Raw genomic sequence first — 17512 nt, forward strand, 5'->3', positions numbered from 1 at the left:
TCCACCAACACTCACAGTGGTGTATGAGAGGCCGCCCAGGCCTAAGAGTTGAACACATCATCATCCATCAACGCTATTATAGTTAAACTACTTCCAGTGGCGTCATTTTAACCGCGCAGGGTCTAGGTACATTTGCGTATTTAAAATCTAATATTATAGTAATTTTAACTAATTTGGAACACTTTAAAAATTAGTTGTCCTAAATAATTGATAGTGGTTTTTGCTTAAGTGGCTTGCTCTTTAAACCAGCGTATATTAAAAAAAAAAATTGAAATGACGCCACTGACTACCTCATGACTATGCGTGTTAACCATAATTTTTAAATGGCTCATACACGGTTATAAAAACTGATCATGAAAAATACAGGGATAGTTTAATTTAGGAGTTTTGGTTTATTTTATAATCGAAAATGCATGCACTTAAATTATTTACGAGTTTGAAGTCTGTGCCATTAATTTCTAAACACACTGAATGATGCTAAGAATATTTATATAAATATCAATATGTCTGTGTGATTGTCAGACTGTGTGAGTTTTGCTAAACATTCCTTGGCTTTTGGTGATTGCACGTGTCCTTTTGCTACATCACTATGGTCAGTGGTGGGTGGCGAGTAAAATATAATTCACCGCCTCGTGTGTTTTTCTATGCTGTTCAACTACGTTATTAAAATCCTAACAGGACGTCCGGTATTGCTGTATGTAATTTTCTTGCATATTATATTAGTATTACTAATTTAGTAGTAGCCAGACTAGGGGCATATATCGATTATGCCGGTCAATATTTAGATGTATGTAATACATCATCTTTTAACTGCTTATTTTTATTGAAATTTTATGTGTTAACACATAGAATAAATAAAAAAAATAAAAAAAAGCATATTTAAATAAAAATTATATTTAATTAAAAATCTGTTTAATAAAAAAATCAATATTAAATAAAACCATATTTGAAGAAAAATTCTACTTTATAACAAAATCTATATTTCACAAAACAAATCTATTAAAAAAAAATCTTAATATAAAATCTATATTCGATAAAAAAAATTCTATTTTATAACAAAATCCAAATAAAATCTAAAACAAATCTATAAAAAAATTAAAAATTCTATATTTGCTGAGACTCCATGTAATATAAAAAAAAAAATCAAAATTGATTTAATTTTTATTCAAAAATCATTCTTCTAGGATTTTGAATTTTTTTTTAAATTTTTTAATTCACTAGATTTTTTTCACAAGAGATTATTACTTAACAGATTTATATATAACTATAGATCAATTTACCAAAAAATAAATTTTTATAAAATTTTTAAATTCGTTCCATTTAGATTTTTATTATTTTTCACAACAGGCAATAAATAATTTTATATCACAAATTCTAAACTCTTAAGTTATAGGTACAACAAAATACCTATATATATATGAATGGTTAGCTATTTATGTACCTACTTATTATATAAAATATAGGTAATATTATATATTTCTATTATTATTTAAACTTAACTTAACTTTAGTATTTTATTTTATAATGTTTTATTTTTTAAGTCTATTGCTGTTTTTAATTATTAGGTTAAAATTTTATATTTGTTAGATAATTCATCAGAAATACGTGTTTATGTTATTCATACACTGATTTTCGACATATCATTTTTAGACTTATGCGGTGCTGGCGAGATGGGTGAAATAGTTGAATAAAAATTTAAAAAAATTAAATTGTAACTAGCCCCCAAGGCGATTCCATTTCATTTTTTTAATTTTACGGGGACATTATTATTGACCAGGGGCTAAGCCCTAACCTCAAATTGTGCATTTATGCCTATGATAACAAGGCCGGGCAAGGCACTCATTAAGTTTTTTAAAACCTGGCGCCTTGTATAGGTACTTAAATGAATAATTTCAAAATAGTACATTTGGATGATATAATGTAAATATTGTTATTATACTCATAAATTTAATAGATATTTATATTGAGTAATAATATTTGAAATACATTTATAGTAATACCTAGTATTTTAAATATATATTATAGCAGTACCTAGTATTTTCAATATTATGCCATTCATAGAATAACTATAATATGTTTTTACAAAAATAAACATATCACGACGAGGCAACTAAGGAGAGGTAGCAAATCAAGAAAGTAATACATTTACCATTACTTCAATTTATATATAATATGAAAATGGTTACAATAATTTTAATTTTTAATTAAAACACAAGTAGGCAGCATGTCTCCACAAAACACTATTTCCCCAAAAATGCAGGTAATTAACAATAATTGTATTATTGAAGATAGATTTATGTTAATCAAAATCCATTTAAGTTACTCATTTAAATTTAATTCATATATTATATTTCTATGGCTTTGCAAGCATTGGGCATCGTATTTTCTCATAGAAATATGAATATTTTGAGCCTCCATCGGGTAGGCAGCGGTCCCGGTGGAAATCACAAGTGGTGTACATTTTTCAATCAATTTATTATTGAAGTGATTAGACCTTTATAATATATCCACCACAGATATCTATACTACACTACTACCAGCGTTTTACACTGAGTATATAGCGAAGCCCAGATGCGCGCGTCATCACACGTCCGTCATGTTTTCGGATAGCAAACAATATTATTAACAAGCATAAAATACAATAAATTCATACAAATTTAAACATTTTTCATTTTGTTAAAGCATATTAACCCATTAAAGTGTTGTGATATACAAATGGACTTGATAATGTGTCTATGATACTTTCATTAAAAATTAATATTTTGCAAATATTATAAATACTTTTAAAATATAGGTATTTGATTAAGTAGTTTTCTAATCATTTTCTGAAACAAGTATTTGAACAATAATATTTTAAAATTAATTGTTTGCAATACCGATATTTAAAACAAATTCACATTGCTTATTTAATTTCAAGAAACTTGAATTATTGAAATTTTTAATTTGTAGTTATGTATTAAGTAGAGGAGATGGGATACCCATATAATCGTATTTTGTAACTACGTAGTTTCGACGAGTGAAGTCGCGACGATAATATTAATAATAGAGTCAATAGAGAACAGAGATTGTACGTAAAAACCTTTTACCTATTGAGTATTATAAAAGTAGTATAGATATCTGTGATATCCACCTTGGTGTATAAGGTCTATGCTTTTCTATGACATTGATATTCTTGTTATCACTGTTATCATAGTTTGCTATATCATCGTTTCATGGGCTATGACGTCCCAATGATAACGATGTCCCTACCAAACAACCGATCCTCGTTCGTTTTAAATATTGTTGACTGCATTTTCACCAGGAAATTGCATTTTACTGCCACCACGTTTTCTTCATTACAGACTTCAACACCGTTTGTCAATTAACCAATTTATATAGACACATCAGAAATGCCAGTAAACGAAGAAGTAAGTGTTTTACAAGTTCGCGTAGCGCGCGCTAATTAAAAACTCGAGTAAGCGTCCTGTAATGGCGTCGGGTAAAGGAAAACCTGACGGTCGATCGCGTCTGTTGCCCACGCGTTTCCACGATTGTTCGGGCGCGTCGGACGTGTTAACATCTCGTGCTCAAGTCGGTGTCGTGCCTGCCCATATTCTGTCTTAATATTTGTCTAGTATTATAAGATGACGCCATATTCGCATGTGTTGTTTCTATCTTACTAACATACATCATTACAAATTCGCGTAGAACATGTTTTGTTATGTTAGCTTAATATTAGAGTACATTTACCTATTTTAAAATTTAAAGATGAGAATATTATCTGGAAAATGGCAAATGCTTTTATTGATATTATAATTTTAAAATGAGTTATAAATATTACAACTTTAAAATTTCATTTCCGCACTTGCTCGTTTGTTTCATGCACATCTCATTAAACAATTAAGTTTTTCTGAAATTCAACAGTGCTGCATAGTGTGTTCTGATCAACCATGGAATTTCGCATATTGAAAGTAGTTATGTTGATAGCCCTAGAAGTGGTGGTACCATTAGAAGTATCTATCATAAGTTTAATTATTTACCTCAAACCTGAAATTTACCACCATCATTGACTTACCTCAATCACTGTTGTCAATTATTATCGTTAACATTGATTATATTTAGGATGATAAGTCAACTGACTTCTGACTTATATCAGATTTTATAAGTTCATAATTGAGTGGTTATTAAAAATCAATTTTGGATTTTATGTAAAAATTGTTTTGATACAATAACAATAGCTTGTTATTAGATTATTATTTTATCTAATTTTATAAGTTTAGAATATAAGTTATACATTTTAATTATATTTGTTTTCAAACATCAATCATTATTAAAAATATTTTATATTTTAGGATACCTCTGAAAACTTTGTTACTCTTAAGGTTTGTGGCGCGTATGACGATGCTTTACCTATTAGACATTTCAAAATAAAGAAACATATTCGTTTAAGAAAGCTCATGAGAATTTATTGTGAAGAAGCTGTAAGTATAAGCTATTAAGAAGTAATTTATTGCAATTGTTACAATTAGTAACAGTAACTAAATTTTGGATTAAACTTTTTATAAATAGAATATATTCAATCAAAAATTAATTTAGCTATTGATTTTAATAATGCTAATTTACCCACTGATCGTCACTAAACAAAACACTGTTGTTTAGCAACTGTAGTTGCTAACTTGAATTAGAGCCATATCAATTAAATTAAAGATATAAAATTAGTTACAAGAAGTGTAATAGTATGGCGATCATCAACTTTATTTATGTATGTGTATGCAAACATAAGTTATGTACATTTTTTATATTTCCGCATCATTTTAAATTATTCCTGAAAATCAATATTGTCAGTTATTTACTATCACACTTAAAAAACAAATAATAATCATATGAAATTACTTGAATTTTACTCTATACTGTATACTGTATCTTACCATATACAGTTTTATGCACATAAATACAACTTGGTTTTATTAAATTAATTTTTTTAATATTTAGGTTTTAGATAAATCACATCAAATAATAATTTTACTCAATACTATGTATATTAAATAATTCATAATATTTGTATAAAAGTATATAACTCGTGTAATTTAGTTATCTAGCCAATCACTACTTTTGTGTCTTTGTTTTACATTTTGGAGGTAAATGAATATGTTTTATATAATATACTTGTATATTTTTGGTTATATTTCAATAATTAGTCTTATTCTATAGAATATTTTTGTATCCGTTTTATACAAATAAAATGTACCAAATTTATTTTCTGGAAAACAATTAAAATCAAATTAGTGTTTTTTTTTTTTTTAATATCGTACTTACATCCATCTAATGTTTCATTAACCCAAAAATAATAAATTCTATTTTCCATATTACCTAGATTCTAGAAATAGAAACCCTACTATTTTCATCATAACTAAGATAAAACAATAAACTATTTAGGTCTTGTTTTTCTGGTTTTTTCTATATTTTTATCTAAGACAGTATAGATTACTCATAATTACAGTAAAAAAGTAACATTATTACAAAATTGTAAACACCACTTAAGCTGTTGTAGTCCAAGTTAGCAACCAAATTTTCATACTATAAAAAAAGTACATTTACTACGCTAATTCATTAAAAACTATATTGCCTAGTTTTCTTTCTGTGTGACAATGTGGTTGCTTAATTTGAACAGACTACAGTCTGAGTGGTTCTTGCCCAACTTAAACAGTTTTTATATCTGAAAAACGGAAGCAAGACATTTAGGTGAAGCATCCTCTTAAAAAAAAAAAAAAGTTATCTTTCTGTAATTTAATTTGTTGTACAATGATGTACAATCTCAACAGTTGTAGTATAGCCAAAAATGTTTAAAGTTACTGGCTATGTTTAGAATAATCCCTCCTTGGTTTAAGTTATATGTATATTTTGTTTGCTTTTAAGAAAAGCGATGAAACCTTGCTTGTATTTATTGTTTACAATGTTGTAACATTGAAACAATTACCTAACAGTCCTAACAAATGTTTGACAAATTCACATTTAGTAATTGGTATTTCATTTTATTTTACTCAAAAGACTACATTTTTCTAAGGACATATTTATGATTTATGAGATGAAGACAATAAATATTAGTATGTTATACAAAAAATAACTGTAAGATGTTACAAGATTGTAATGATGAATTATTATTCTAAAAAAATATGTATAATTTAAATATTATTATAAATATTTTATTCATCTATACTACGAGTATTAACTAAACCTATGTGCTAATTTGTTTAACATTTATAATATAACTCATTCAAAACTAATGTTTTAGGGTTTGCCTAACCCGGATGAAGCAATATTCCAAACTTTTGCAGGTCGTATTTGTGAAGATGATACTCCTACATCACTCGAAATGGAACAAGGTGATACCATTTACGTCATTGAATCGCCAAATCTCTCTCTCTAGGTAATACCTACTTAAAATATTTCAAAACTTAAACTTAGTAAACATAAGTTTGGTATATTTATATCAATTAAACATTAAGTACTTCCATATTATTTGAATTTAATATAGAAATCAATATTAACAGATGGGTTAGGTTACAAGTGTATAAGTGTACATTGTAAAGACTAACAAGTGCATGGCTGATTTACGTTTACGTTCTTTTACTAATAGTTAATACAATAACGTTTTCATTAAGCCTTATAGGTTAATCATATTTAAAAAACATGTTTTCATTTAATTTTGAATATTAATATATATTTATATTTATTTATCTGTATAGCTGTTATTAACTAAACTTATGTGCTATTTTAATGTTTATTATTCATTCAAAATTGTAATTTTTTAGGATTTGATTAAGAAACTGTAATATTTATGTATGCTGGTATTTTAATTTCACCACATTGTACCCTTGAAATTTATGGAATTGAAGACGGGCGGATTATTTGTTTTCAATCCCCTAATTTTGAATATCAATGATTATAATTTTTTAAATCTTAAATAAATAAAAATTGCATTTACATTATCTTAGTTTTTTAAATAATAAAAACCATATTATGTCTATTTTATATATAACGCTACCTGAATTAAAAAAATGTCATGATTATAAATGGTATACAAATGTTGAAATGTACAATCAATGAGAATAATTTTAAGATCTCACTACACTACACTACAATAAACATTAAGGCGATAAATGAAATATCTATATTCTTGAAAATACCTATAGAGTTTTAAAAGTAAATACCTTAAAATATAATTTTGGTTTCTTAATTTCTCTGTTCTTATCAAGACATAACATCACAATAAATGTCATATTTACATTTCACATTTTTACATAACCACTGTGCTATCGTTGATATGTATTAGGCCAGTCTTATACAGAGTACATTTATAATTGACAATTTATTGTGTTCACTGTTGATGCTACTGTGAATCTTGTCTATTGAATTTAATCCTGAGTTTATGATTGACTTTTATACAGATATAACCAATAATAGAAATAATAATAGAACTTTAGCTGTATTTCTGAACTGAATTGTTTTATGTATTTTAATTATTGTTTGTATCGTAACTTCAAATCAAGTAATTATATTATTCATTATTCATTAGATTTTAATTACTATTTAGTCAACCAACAATAAAATAACATGTAGATGTCTAAAAGAATCAATTTAATTATTAACATTTTTTAATTGATTACTACATGCTCACAGTTTTTTTTGTTCTCATAAGGTGTATCGTTAATAAGACTTTATTTTAATTTTAATTTGATACTAGATGTACATACTTAGTTCTTTAATTTTTGAATTAATACTTACTCAATAAAAAAGAAATTAGATAGCTGCCTTATTTAGTCAATAATTAATTGGTATCTTCATTATATTAAAATAAACTAGTATGTTATCATATTTTTCTGGTTAAATTTAAATCCACTGTGTAATAATGAAATATCAAACTCAAAAGCTATACTGGTTTGACCTTTCTAATTTTAATATCTTTAGTGCATTCTAAATTGTAATATTTTAGGATATTATTACAGAAAATATAAGATACAATTTTAATGAATTAACAATTGACCAAACCCATGCTCTGGATGCTCTGGGTTAAAAGATAACGATGTTCTCAAAAAAGTATGGTAATTGATTTCATTTTAATTATTAATACTTAATTACTAGAATACTCTTCATTCTACATTGTCAATGGACCAACATGACTTTTTTTCCTGGTCATTCCACTATAACCAGTTCATTCGATTTTTCTTGTTTTATTCGTGATGCCTTTAGAGATAAAGCCCAAGTTAATGCTATTTTTAACGACTTTTCTAAAGCGTTTGTTTCAGTTGATTATAATTATCTTATCTACACCTTAAATAAACTGGGAATTGGTTTTCCTCTTCTATCATGGATTCGCTCATACCTGGCGGATAGATGGCAATATGTTAAGTTGTTAAATATCTCATCAAATAAATTTAAGGTTTCTTCTGGAGTTCCGCAAGGTGGATATTTATCACCACTATTATTTAATATTTTTGTTAATTCAATTTTTAACAATGTCCCGTCGGTCTGTTTACTTCTTTTTGCCAATGATGCTAAGCTGTTCTCCAGGATATCTTCCAGTACTGATTGTGACGTCCTTCAATCATCGTTCAATACTTTTATTAAATGGTGTCTGGCTCAATAGCCAATGCCTTAAACTAAACTCCAATAAGTGTAAAATCATATCATTCTCTAGATCACGAACTAAAGTGGATTACATTTATACCTATAATGACTCACCCCTAACTAAAGTTTCTGAAGTAAAGGATCTAGGTTGTTATGGACGTCTCCACAACTAATTGCACGTATAATAATTAATGCGTGGTTTTAAGTATCACTATACTTTATTAAAATAATTAAATCAATAGAAAACTTAAGTTTAACAGCATTAGACGGATTTAAATAACAGAGGCTCTTTTCGATGCTCTGACAGTACTACACTGATTCTTACACAGACAGTGACACATAGTAAGGGCTCACTCAGACTCAAAACTGTCCGCTCATCGGATTCCTTCAGACCGTGTAATCGTGTGTCTTTGCCCGTTCACATTAACAAATGCTTACTTTACTAACTAATGTGGACAGGGGTTCATAACACCCCCGGACTACATGAGACATGGGGTTTCAATGATCACCATGTTTCATCTAATCCGTACTTTTTTGATATTCTGTCAAGCTTATGGAATTTGTTGGGAATGTGTAAGTTGTACACATTCTTCTATATTCTGAGGTTCTACTATTTCAGGTCTATAAAGTCGAGGTAATTTACATTTGTACTTAATTAACCTTTCCTTCAAATTGTTGACATTCTGAGCCAGCTGATTGAAACTTTTAATATATTTCACAGTATTGATTTGTTCCGGAATACAATTGTTAGTTATTTCAAGTAATTTTGTAATGATATGCGCTCATATCATATAAATGTAATAATTCCAGAAAGAGTTAAGTATAATAAATTAGTAACGGTCGATTGCCGCACACGGATTACGGTAAACTTCAATAAAATCTTTTATCGGTGATCAATGGGATGATTTATATTACGAGGTCACACATAAACGCCTTACTTGTCTGTGACAATAAAGCACAGGACGTGTGACTTTCTCGTATTTCGACAAAGACAAGGGATGGCCTAATGATGGTCTTTGCAGCCAAGGATAAAGCCAGATCTTTGGACACGCGGAGGCCTTTGATGGGGCCGCCTGCGTCTCTGGCTGGCTTGACCAAGTCATCTCCCTCGGAAGTGCGTGTGCACCCATCTTTACACCAACATCTCTAAAGTCCTTTTCCGTTGTGCGATAACTAAACTCGTTCTTGTTATACATAAATAAGTCAGTTTTGTCTTTTTAATTAGATATACACGTCCAGTGATCTAATTTTACCTGTATCACTTTATTACATCATCATAGCACATATATTTATACAATATACACATATTCGGATATTCCAGTAAACAAGGTAAGGTAAATGTTGATAATATATGTAATAACGAAAAAAATTGATATTAATAAATGATTAAATCACATACATATAGCACATATTTAAAGAAAGAATCAATCTTATATCTTTATTATACATCGATTTGTTACGTTATTACAATTTTAACATAGTGTTCAGATTGGGACTTTCTGAAACAAAATCTCTACGAATTTCTGATATTAGGACCCTAGATGGTGTTAAGATCAAATTTTCTGTATATAACATACAGTTATCTGAAATTTGAATTTTTTCCATACCGGTGAGTAGAATCCTATTAGATTTTTGTACACAAGTCACTGTTACTGCTTGCGAAATGCAGTAATACAGCTATGTGTTTTGTAAATAAAATTTATGCCAGAACGTCATATTTAGGTTCAGATATTTAAAATTACATGTTCCCACTGTTTGATAAGGGGTATTGTACAAAGATACTTCACAATTTTCCTGATGTGTAGACTAATTAATAGCCTCAGAATTTAGACATAATATATATATATCTTTCATATTGATTTTCTGTTGGACTAAAATGATATTCATTAATATCGCTTATTTCCAGATACTGAGTTTGTGGTTCAATGATTACTATATTACCTTTGTCGGTAGACATCGGAAGTGGAATATTATGAAAAAGGTTAAGCCGAAGGTTTGACAATAATAAGGGTATACGAGTTACAAATACAAGATTCTACTACGCTGTATTACGAGTACACTACGTTTAACTTGGAGGTTCGGAATAACTCATGAATAGATAAGTGAGATTCAGTTGTAAAAGCTCTAGTGTAGACGGTAATGTTAGTTGTATTTGTTTTAGTTCATGAATTAGATCAGATGGAGGGTACACGTTTGAAAGCATTAATCCATTCAATGCTGAATTCACGATAGACTGGAGGTTTTGAGTTTCCCAAGCCGAAGAACGGTCAATATTACTGTGTGCTTCAGGAAGGTAGTTTGTAGTTCCAACTCATTGATTGTTACTGCAGAACGTTTGGACTGCTCTTCTATTTCGTTTATGTTCTCTTGCAACTTATGAGTGTCTGTTAATAATTAATTCATGGTAGAATTAACATTATTTGGGACTGAAGAAACTATTCGTACTTGTTCATGTGATAGATGCACGTGCATATCCTCAGAATGAGCAAGGTTTTCAATGTTTTTGTAAAAGGATTCGGCATCTCGATCAGAACAAACTCCAAAAAGTACGTTCGTTAACTTTCCTACAGAATTTATCAATCCACGAGGCTGACGATTCAAATGTTCAGAGGTTCTGTGGTTTAATCCAAGAACTCTTAGTACAGAGTTGAAATTTTATTCAATCTCCTACATGAATAGAATCGTGGATTTCATAAAATCCGTATAAATGCTTGTTAAAATTAAATCTTCCCTCTTCTTTAGCTAAATGAAAATTTCGCCTGTCTGACTATGGAGATTTTGGAGTAAATGGTATGTACTTCATGTGATAAGTAGTCATATTTATATAAGTGACAAAGTTCCAATTCGTGAAAGAGACACGAAGAGGACCGATAGCTTCAAAGTATAGGCCAGATGAATTCTGCAACGGTGTAACTTGGAAATTTCCATCTTGAGAATCTGACATTCTATGACAGTTAATCACTGATATTCAGAAAAATAATTTAGATTTCATTTCATGAAATTTTTTCAAGAGATTCTTATGCAATGTCACACGTTTATTTATTTTTTTTATGGTTACATTTGGAGAGTCTGTATTAGCTTCCACCACTGTGAATGGTCCTAACTATTTAGGTGCTAATTTTCCCTCATTTGCTTTTTCTTGCACTATAACCTTATCACCTTCATTGATTTGTAACGGTACAGCTGTTTGGTCGTATCACTCCCGTGATTTTTGTTTGGATTTAGTTTGTTTTCAAATCGGTATTCTTGGTAGTTATACTGAGGTTCTGGCTTACGGCTTAATGAATTCGGAATTTTCAAAAGATATTCGTACACAAATTCATACGGTTGAAATCCCGTAGAGGTGTGTACTGAAGAATTATGACAGTACATTGCATAAGGAACATAGACATCCTAGTTTTGCGGATTTTTCCCAGAATAATTCCTTAAATATTCACCCAGAGTTTGGTGGCTTCTCTTCAAACTACCGTTTCTCTGTAGATGATACGGGGTAGTGTTTTTTAAAACTTGCATACCTCTTTAAAAACCTTACTAAGAAATTCTGTTCCATAATCCGTCACCAGATATTCGAGTTGTCTATGTAGACATACAAAATTACGTAACAAAATGCTTTGCGATTGTGTTTCTTTTATGATCTCTGATTGCAAAAGCCAATGCGAACTTTGATAAATCATCGATAAGTGTTAAAATGTACGAATTCCCATTGTACGATTTGTTAGGTTAGATGGTTTTGAAGCAGTGGTAGTTCTCACCATAGGTTCCTTGATATTGTGGTTCGGAGTTTTGTTGATCTCACATACCGGACACCTCCTTATGTATTTCCGGATTTGTACTCTCATACCCAGCCATTGGTACTGTTGTGCAATTTTATTGTAGGTGCGTATCACACTGTGGTGACCACCCAGCGGATTTTCATAAAATTTCTTGATGATCTGTAATTTGTTTTCGTTCGATAATTCACCATATGTGTATACTTGAATATACATAGGATAATCACTTAAGATGTACATTAGCACATTTCGTACAACCTCCCACCTAAGTCCATCTAGACTGTAGCTTAGACGTGGACAAGCAAGTTGTGTAATCTGATGTTTGGCACATATTTTTCTAAGGTTCTGAAGACTTTTGAAAATAGTTTCATAATTTGCCTTTTGCCAAAAGAACTGTTTAATGATTATAGGTTAATTCTCTCTTAGGTTTAAAGGAAGATTTTTCTGTATGTAAAGTTCAATATGTCAAAATTACTAATTCTATATTTAGTCGCTTAGAGTATACGAATACATAGTTGTACGCATCAGTAAGTGCAAATGTAGCTTTTAAGTGTGATAATGAGGATCTGCTCAACATCATCCTTAATGAAACAGGACAGATAACATTAAACCCACAATGTGTTTTATATGCAAAACAAATTATTCTCCTTCCGTCGTACACAATTGTTAAAAGTTCCAGCCAAAATCTTTATAATCCTATACAAAGTGAGGGGCTAGGTTATCTTATAGTAACAAATATTTCTCAGGACTTCTTTGAAGCATTCAATTTTTAGGAAAGTCATAACAGAATTGGTCTAGAAGACTTATCATGGCATTCTATTTCTTTAAAAGAAATCGAGGAATAGATAAAAGTAAAAGAAATAAAAATTATATTTTAAAAGAAAGTAACATATATTTTATCATATCTTTGATTACTATCTCGACCATTCTTATAACCCTCTTGCGTTTCATAATCTGTTTTGTTAAATATAACGCTAGGAAACCTATTATGTACCAACCACGAGATGTAGCGGAAACTCAAATTTAAACATAATTATAATGATAATAATAATAAGTAATAGTAATAACAATAATCCCATCTGTAATTTGAACATTTAACCAATAGAATATTTCGCTTAAAATAGATTTAAGTAAGCAAGGCGCAGATGGCGATATTGTATACCAGCGCACCCGTAGTATTAAGCTAATATGTTAATTATTTTTTTTTTTAATGGAATTTATAAATTAGTGTATACGATTTGGAAAAATAATTTGGCTTTACAAGGTCGCAGGGACTGCTTTCATTTAACTCGGGGGGTATGTTGTACCTTGTATATATTAAGCACCCTATATACGATATTTATGTATATGTATTTGCTGATTGACGCAATAGCCTACGTGACAGTGGGAAATGCATTGGTCAACAAATTCTAGGGCGACTGCCCGTACGGTTCCCACGGACGGGGCCGTGTTGGCAGTCGGAGCACAGACTCAAGTATAGACAGAGCTTCTTTGGTGTAGACATAATATCTTAGTTATTTAGTTAAATCGTATTTGGGTTAAGTATAATAAATTAGTTTTTCCAGAAATAGAACGATATTCATGACTTTCTAATAAAGAATATGCAATTAATTACACAAGAAGAATGCTGGAGTCTAATAATGCTAAACCATCTAGTAAAAATATTGGATTTTGTCATAATAAGAGCAAAGAAGTCTATCATTATTTTAAGTAATAATTTGTTTTCTATGTTACTATTTTAGCCTATAAATATCATTATATTTATTGAATTTACTATCAATAGATTTACCAGAAACCTCTTACTCAATCATCATTCTTTGTCTGTTTCTGAAGGATATTAATGACTTCCCAATAAAGCTTATGCAATTAATTTCCCAAGAAGAAAGGCTTGTGTGTAATAATGTTAAATTATATCCTAAACATATTGGTTGTTTTCATGAAAATAGCATAGAATTCTATTGTTATTTTAATTAATAATTACATGTATAAGAAAACAAATTAGCCTATAATCTTAATTTAATTTATTGAAATATTTATTGTCAGGTTTGTTATTAATACCTAATTATCTTATTATTTATTTTTCCAGAAATGAACTAAATCCATGACTTCCTAATAAAGCTTATGCAATTAATTACACAAGAAGAAAGCCTTGTGCGTGATAATGTTAAAGTATCTCTTAAACATATTTGGTGTTTTCATGAATATAGAATAGAATTCTATTGTTTTTTTAATTAATAATTATTTCTGTATGTTAATATTTTAGCCTATAAATATCATTATATTTATTGAATTTACTATCAATAGATTTACCAGAAACAACTCATTTAATCATCATTCTTTGTCTGTTTCTGAACGATATTAATAATTTCCTAATAAAGATTATGTAATTAATTGCACAAGAAGAAAGGCTTGAGAGTAATAATGTTAAACTATCTTATAAATATTTTGAATTTTCTCATAATAAGTGCATAGAAATCAATGGTTAATTTATTAGCGACTCATTAAATTCCTGAATTCACTCAAAAGATTGTTTTGTTGGTCTGATTGGTGTTGGTCTGTACCGATACGTTTATTAGTTTCAGTTCAGTGTTTACAGAGAAACCGGCAAACAGCTTTAAAAATATTCATATTCATATAATTTTATTTAAAAACGAAAATTTTCGTTTTTGTTATTGCTGAATGAAAAAGAGTTTTTGGACGTTTTTCTTCTCAAAAGTTTTACAGAAAACTCTTTGTCATTTTAACAAAACTTTGGGTTGAGTCGTTTATAGTTATGGATTCACATATTTACTGCAGGTTGATTCATAAAAAAAATTAAAAAAGTTAATTAAACGAGTTCATTTTTTGAAAGAACATGAACGAATTCATTTTTTTAGCGAACGTTCCGAACACTATTTTTCCATTAAGTGAGCAGGTGTAATGTTTGTATTTTTTATTCTATAGTAATAAACAGTGACCTTTTTAAAAAAAAAAAAAATTGGCGGGCTGGTATCGTGCATTCCATTTCGATGATAAAGGTGTTCCCAATATCATGCCATATACCGTCAAGCTTGGCGCTTCGAAATAAAGAAAATGAAAATGAACAGGTGAGCGTCGCTTCTATTGTGTTGTATGGTGTTAACCTAACCTAACCTAACCTAATCAATGTCGTTGGCGGGAATACCATTTTTTTTCTGTTACAAACACACTGTCGATAGTGTTGGTACCTCTTGGTATCTGTTGTTTGTCTTTTGATGGTGCCCAGTTTTCTTTCATTTACTTGGATCCCGCCACACGGTTGACATCTCCAACGCCGTAAATTCATTTCAGATATTTTCATTGACAAGTCTTCGATATGAATCCCAGGTGAGTAACAACTATAATATTTATGTACATGTACGAGCTTCCGATTTTCCGGTAACTCGGTTTTTATCCGCTGTTTTCATTGTTTGCAAATGTTATCCGTCCCCATATAATCTGCACATGACTGAGGTCTGAATTGTTTTATTCGAAAAAAATCTTTACCTTGTAGTTCATCGGTTATTTTGGCGTCGTCGCCGCCGATATCATTATCCAAATGTAGGTAATGGTTGTTATACGTAAATGTTCGATCGTACAAATAATATATCACGAAATCCTTTTCGAATTTTTAATGGGTACCTACCTACATCAACAATATTCTAATCGCGTAACTTTGTGTCAACTGTCAGGATCGACTAATTGGTTGACAATTTATCGTCGAAGTCACGTTATCATAATCTATCAAACGAACAAACAGTGATAAAAAAACTATTTTTCACTGCATGCATATATACATCAGACATGAATATGTCTTATAGCTACTAACTAATTTACATAAATTGCCTCTACGAGTAGTTCATAACGTCATGTTAATGTTCTCCATGTCGCACAAATTTATAGAACAACCCCGGCCGGCTTATCCATAACACATACATGTCAAAATAGTTCTGATTTGTCTGCTCTACTGTTGGTTTAATAAATAAGACACTACACATCTATTACGCATATTCGTTTCATGTTTTTCCATTAGTTATGTGATTCTGCCATCTTTTTATGTATACTTCATAATATTTCACGGATATTAGTAGAATAAAAATTGTTGGATTTCTGTCCACTTGACAAACTTATTTTTACAATGATGATTAGATGAGGAATTTATTTTGTTCGAGAAACATACAATTTTCATTTCATAATTTTAATTCTTTTTTTATATAATATTAAACATAAGTAACTAAAACAATGTAGTGAATCATGAGCATAATATTCTGTCTATAATAAAAATAATATCAAACAAATTATATGATTTGTAAGAAATAACACTTATAGAGGTTACACAAATACAAAAAAAAGTTTAGGAACACTGGTAGTCATCTGCAGTAACCTATTTTAAATGTATGATAAATCTGTTTTGATGTTTTAATTATCAACCTTTTTAATGTAATTTTATTACAGCCGAAACAAAGTCACTAAAAATGACAAAAAATCTAATTCTAATAACAAAAAACAAGAAGAGGAAAACCAGGTGTATGTCGTTGAAAAGGTTTTAGATAAATGTGTAAGGCATGGCAAGGTGGTATACTTTCTCAAATGGAAAGGTTTCAGTGATTCGGAAAATTCTTGGGAACCTATTGAAAATCTTAATTGTGATGACTTGATCAACATTTTTGAACGTGAAAGAAAAAGCAAGACATCGAATTCAATTGATTTAGAATCTTCTGATGAGTCTGACAATAATAATACTGAGGAGCAGAAAGTAGCAGAAAAAGTTGTGGCTGTTGATAAACTGCATGGCCAGATTGTATATAATATTAAATTTAAAGGAATTAAAGAACCTGTGGTAGTAAAAAATAATACTGCTGAACAATTATACTCAAAACTCATTATCAAATACTATGAAAGTTATTTGTTTGAATAAAATAATTAACTGTTTTAATGTGAATAAAGATAATGAATTGAACTTTTTTTTTTATATCAAATCCTATAGTAAATATCTTGAATTATTTTATTTTTTTATTATATGTGACAGGTGTGCTTTACAGATAAAAATAATTACTATTTTTATTTTACTGATACAATTTAATAATAGTGTATTCTTAAAATGTGTTAATATTTCAATTTATGTTGATAAGTAACTA

The 17512-nt window shown here is 29.3% G+C and overlaps 2 protein-coding genes across 4 annotated transcripts; both read left to right on the plus strand.

The window, feature by feature from the left end:
• The first annotated feature begins 3256 nt into the window (after window positions 1-3256).
• On the plus strand, window positions 3257-17229 carry LOC113550505 (small ubiquitin-related modifier 3-like). Of its 3 annotated transcripts, none has more exons than XM_026952380.1 (4): window positions 3257-3407; window positions 4332-4460; window positions 6272-6406; window positions 16830-17229. In XM_026952380.1, the coding sequence occupies exons 1-3, from the start codon at window positions 3390-3392 to the stop codon at window positions 6404-6406; spliced, it is 282 nt and encodes a 93-aa protein (XP_026808181.1). In that variant the 5' UTR covers window positions 3257-3389; the 3' UTR covers window positions 16830-17229. The 3 variants fall into 3 exon arrangements, with proteins under 3 accessions (XP_026808181.1, XP_026808182.1, XP_026808180.1); XM_026952381.1 differs by lacking the exon at window positions 16830-17229 and adding an exon at window positions 14464-14559; XM_026952379.1 differs by lacking the exon at window positions 16830-17229 and adding an exon at window positions 6792-6934.
• On the plus strand, window positions 15712-17292 carry LOC113549975 (chromobox protein homolog 3-like). Its single transcript, XM_026951528.1, has 2 exons — window positions 15712-15722; window positions 16830-17292. The coding sequence occupies exons 1-2, from the start codon at window positions 15712-15714 to the stop codon at window positions 17290-17292; spliced, it is 474 nt and encodes a 157-aa protein (XP_026807329.1).
• Window positions 17293-17512: the final 220 nt, after the last annotated feature.

The sequence above is a fragment of the Rhopalosiphum maidis genome, chromosome 1 (assembly GCF_003676215.2).
Source record: "Rhopalosiphum maidis isolate BTI-1 chromosome 1, ASM367621v3, whole genome shotgun sequence".
In the NCBI taxonomy this organism is placed as follows: domain Eukaryota; kingdom Metazoa; phylum Arthropoda; class Insecta; order Hemiptera; family Aphididae; genus Rhopalosiphum; species Rhopalosiphum maidis.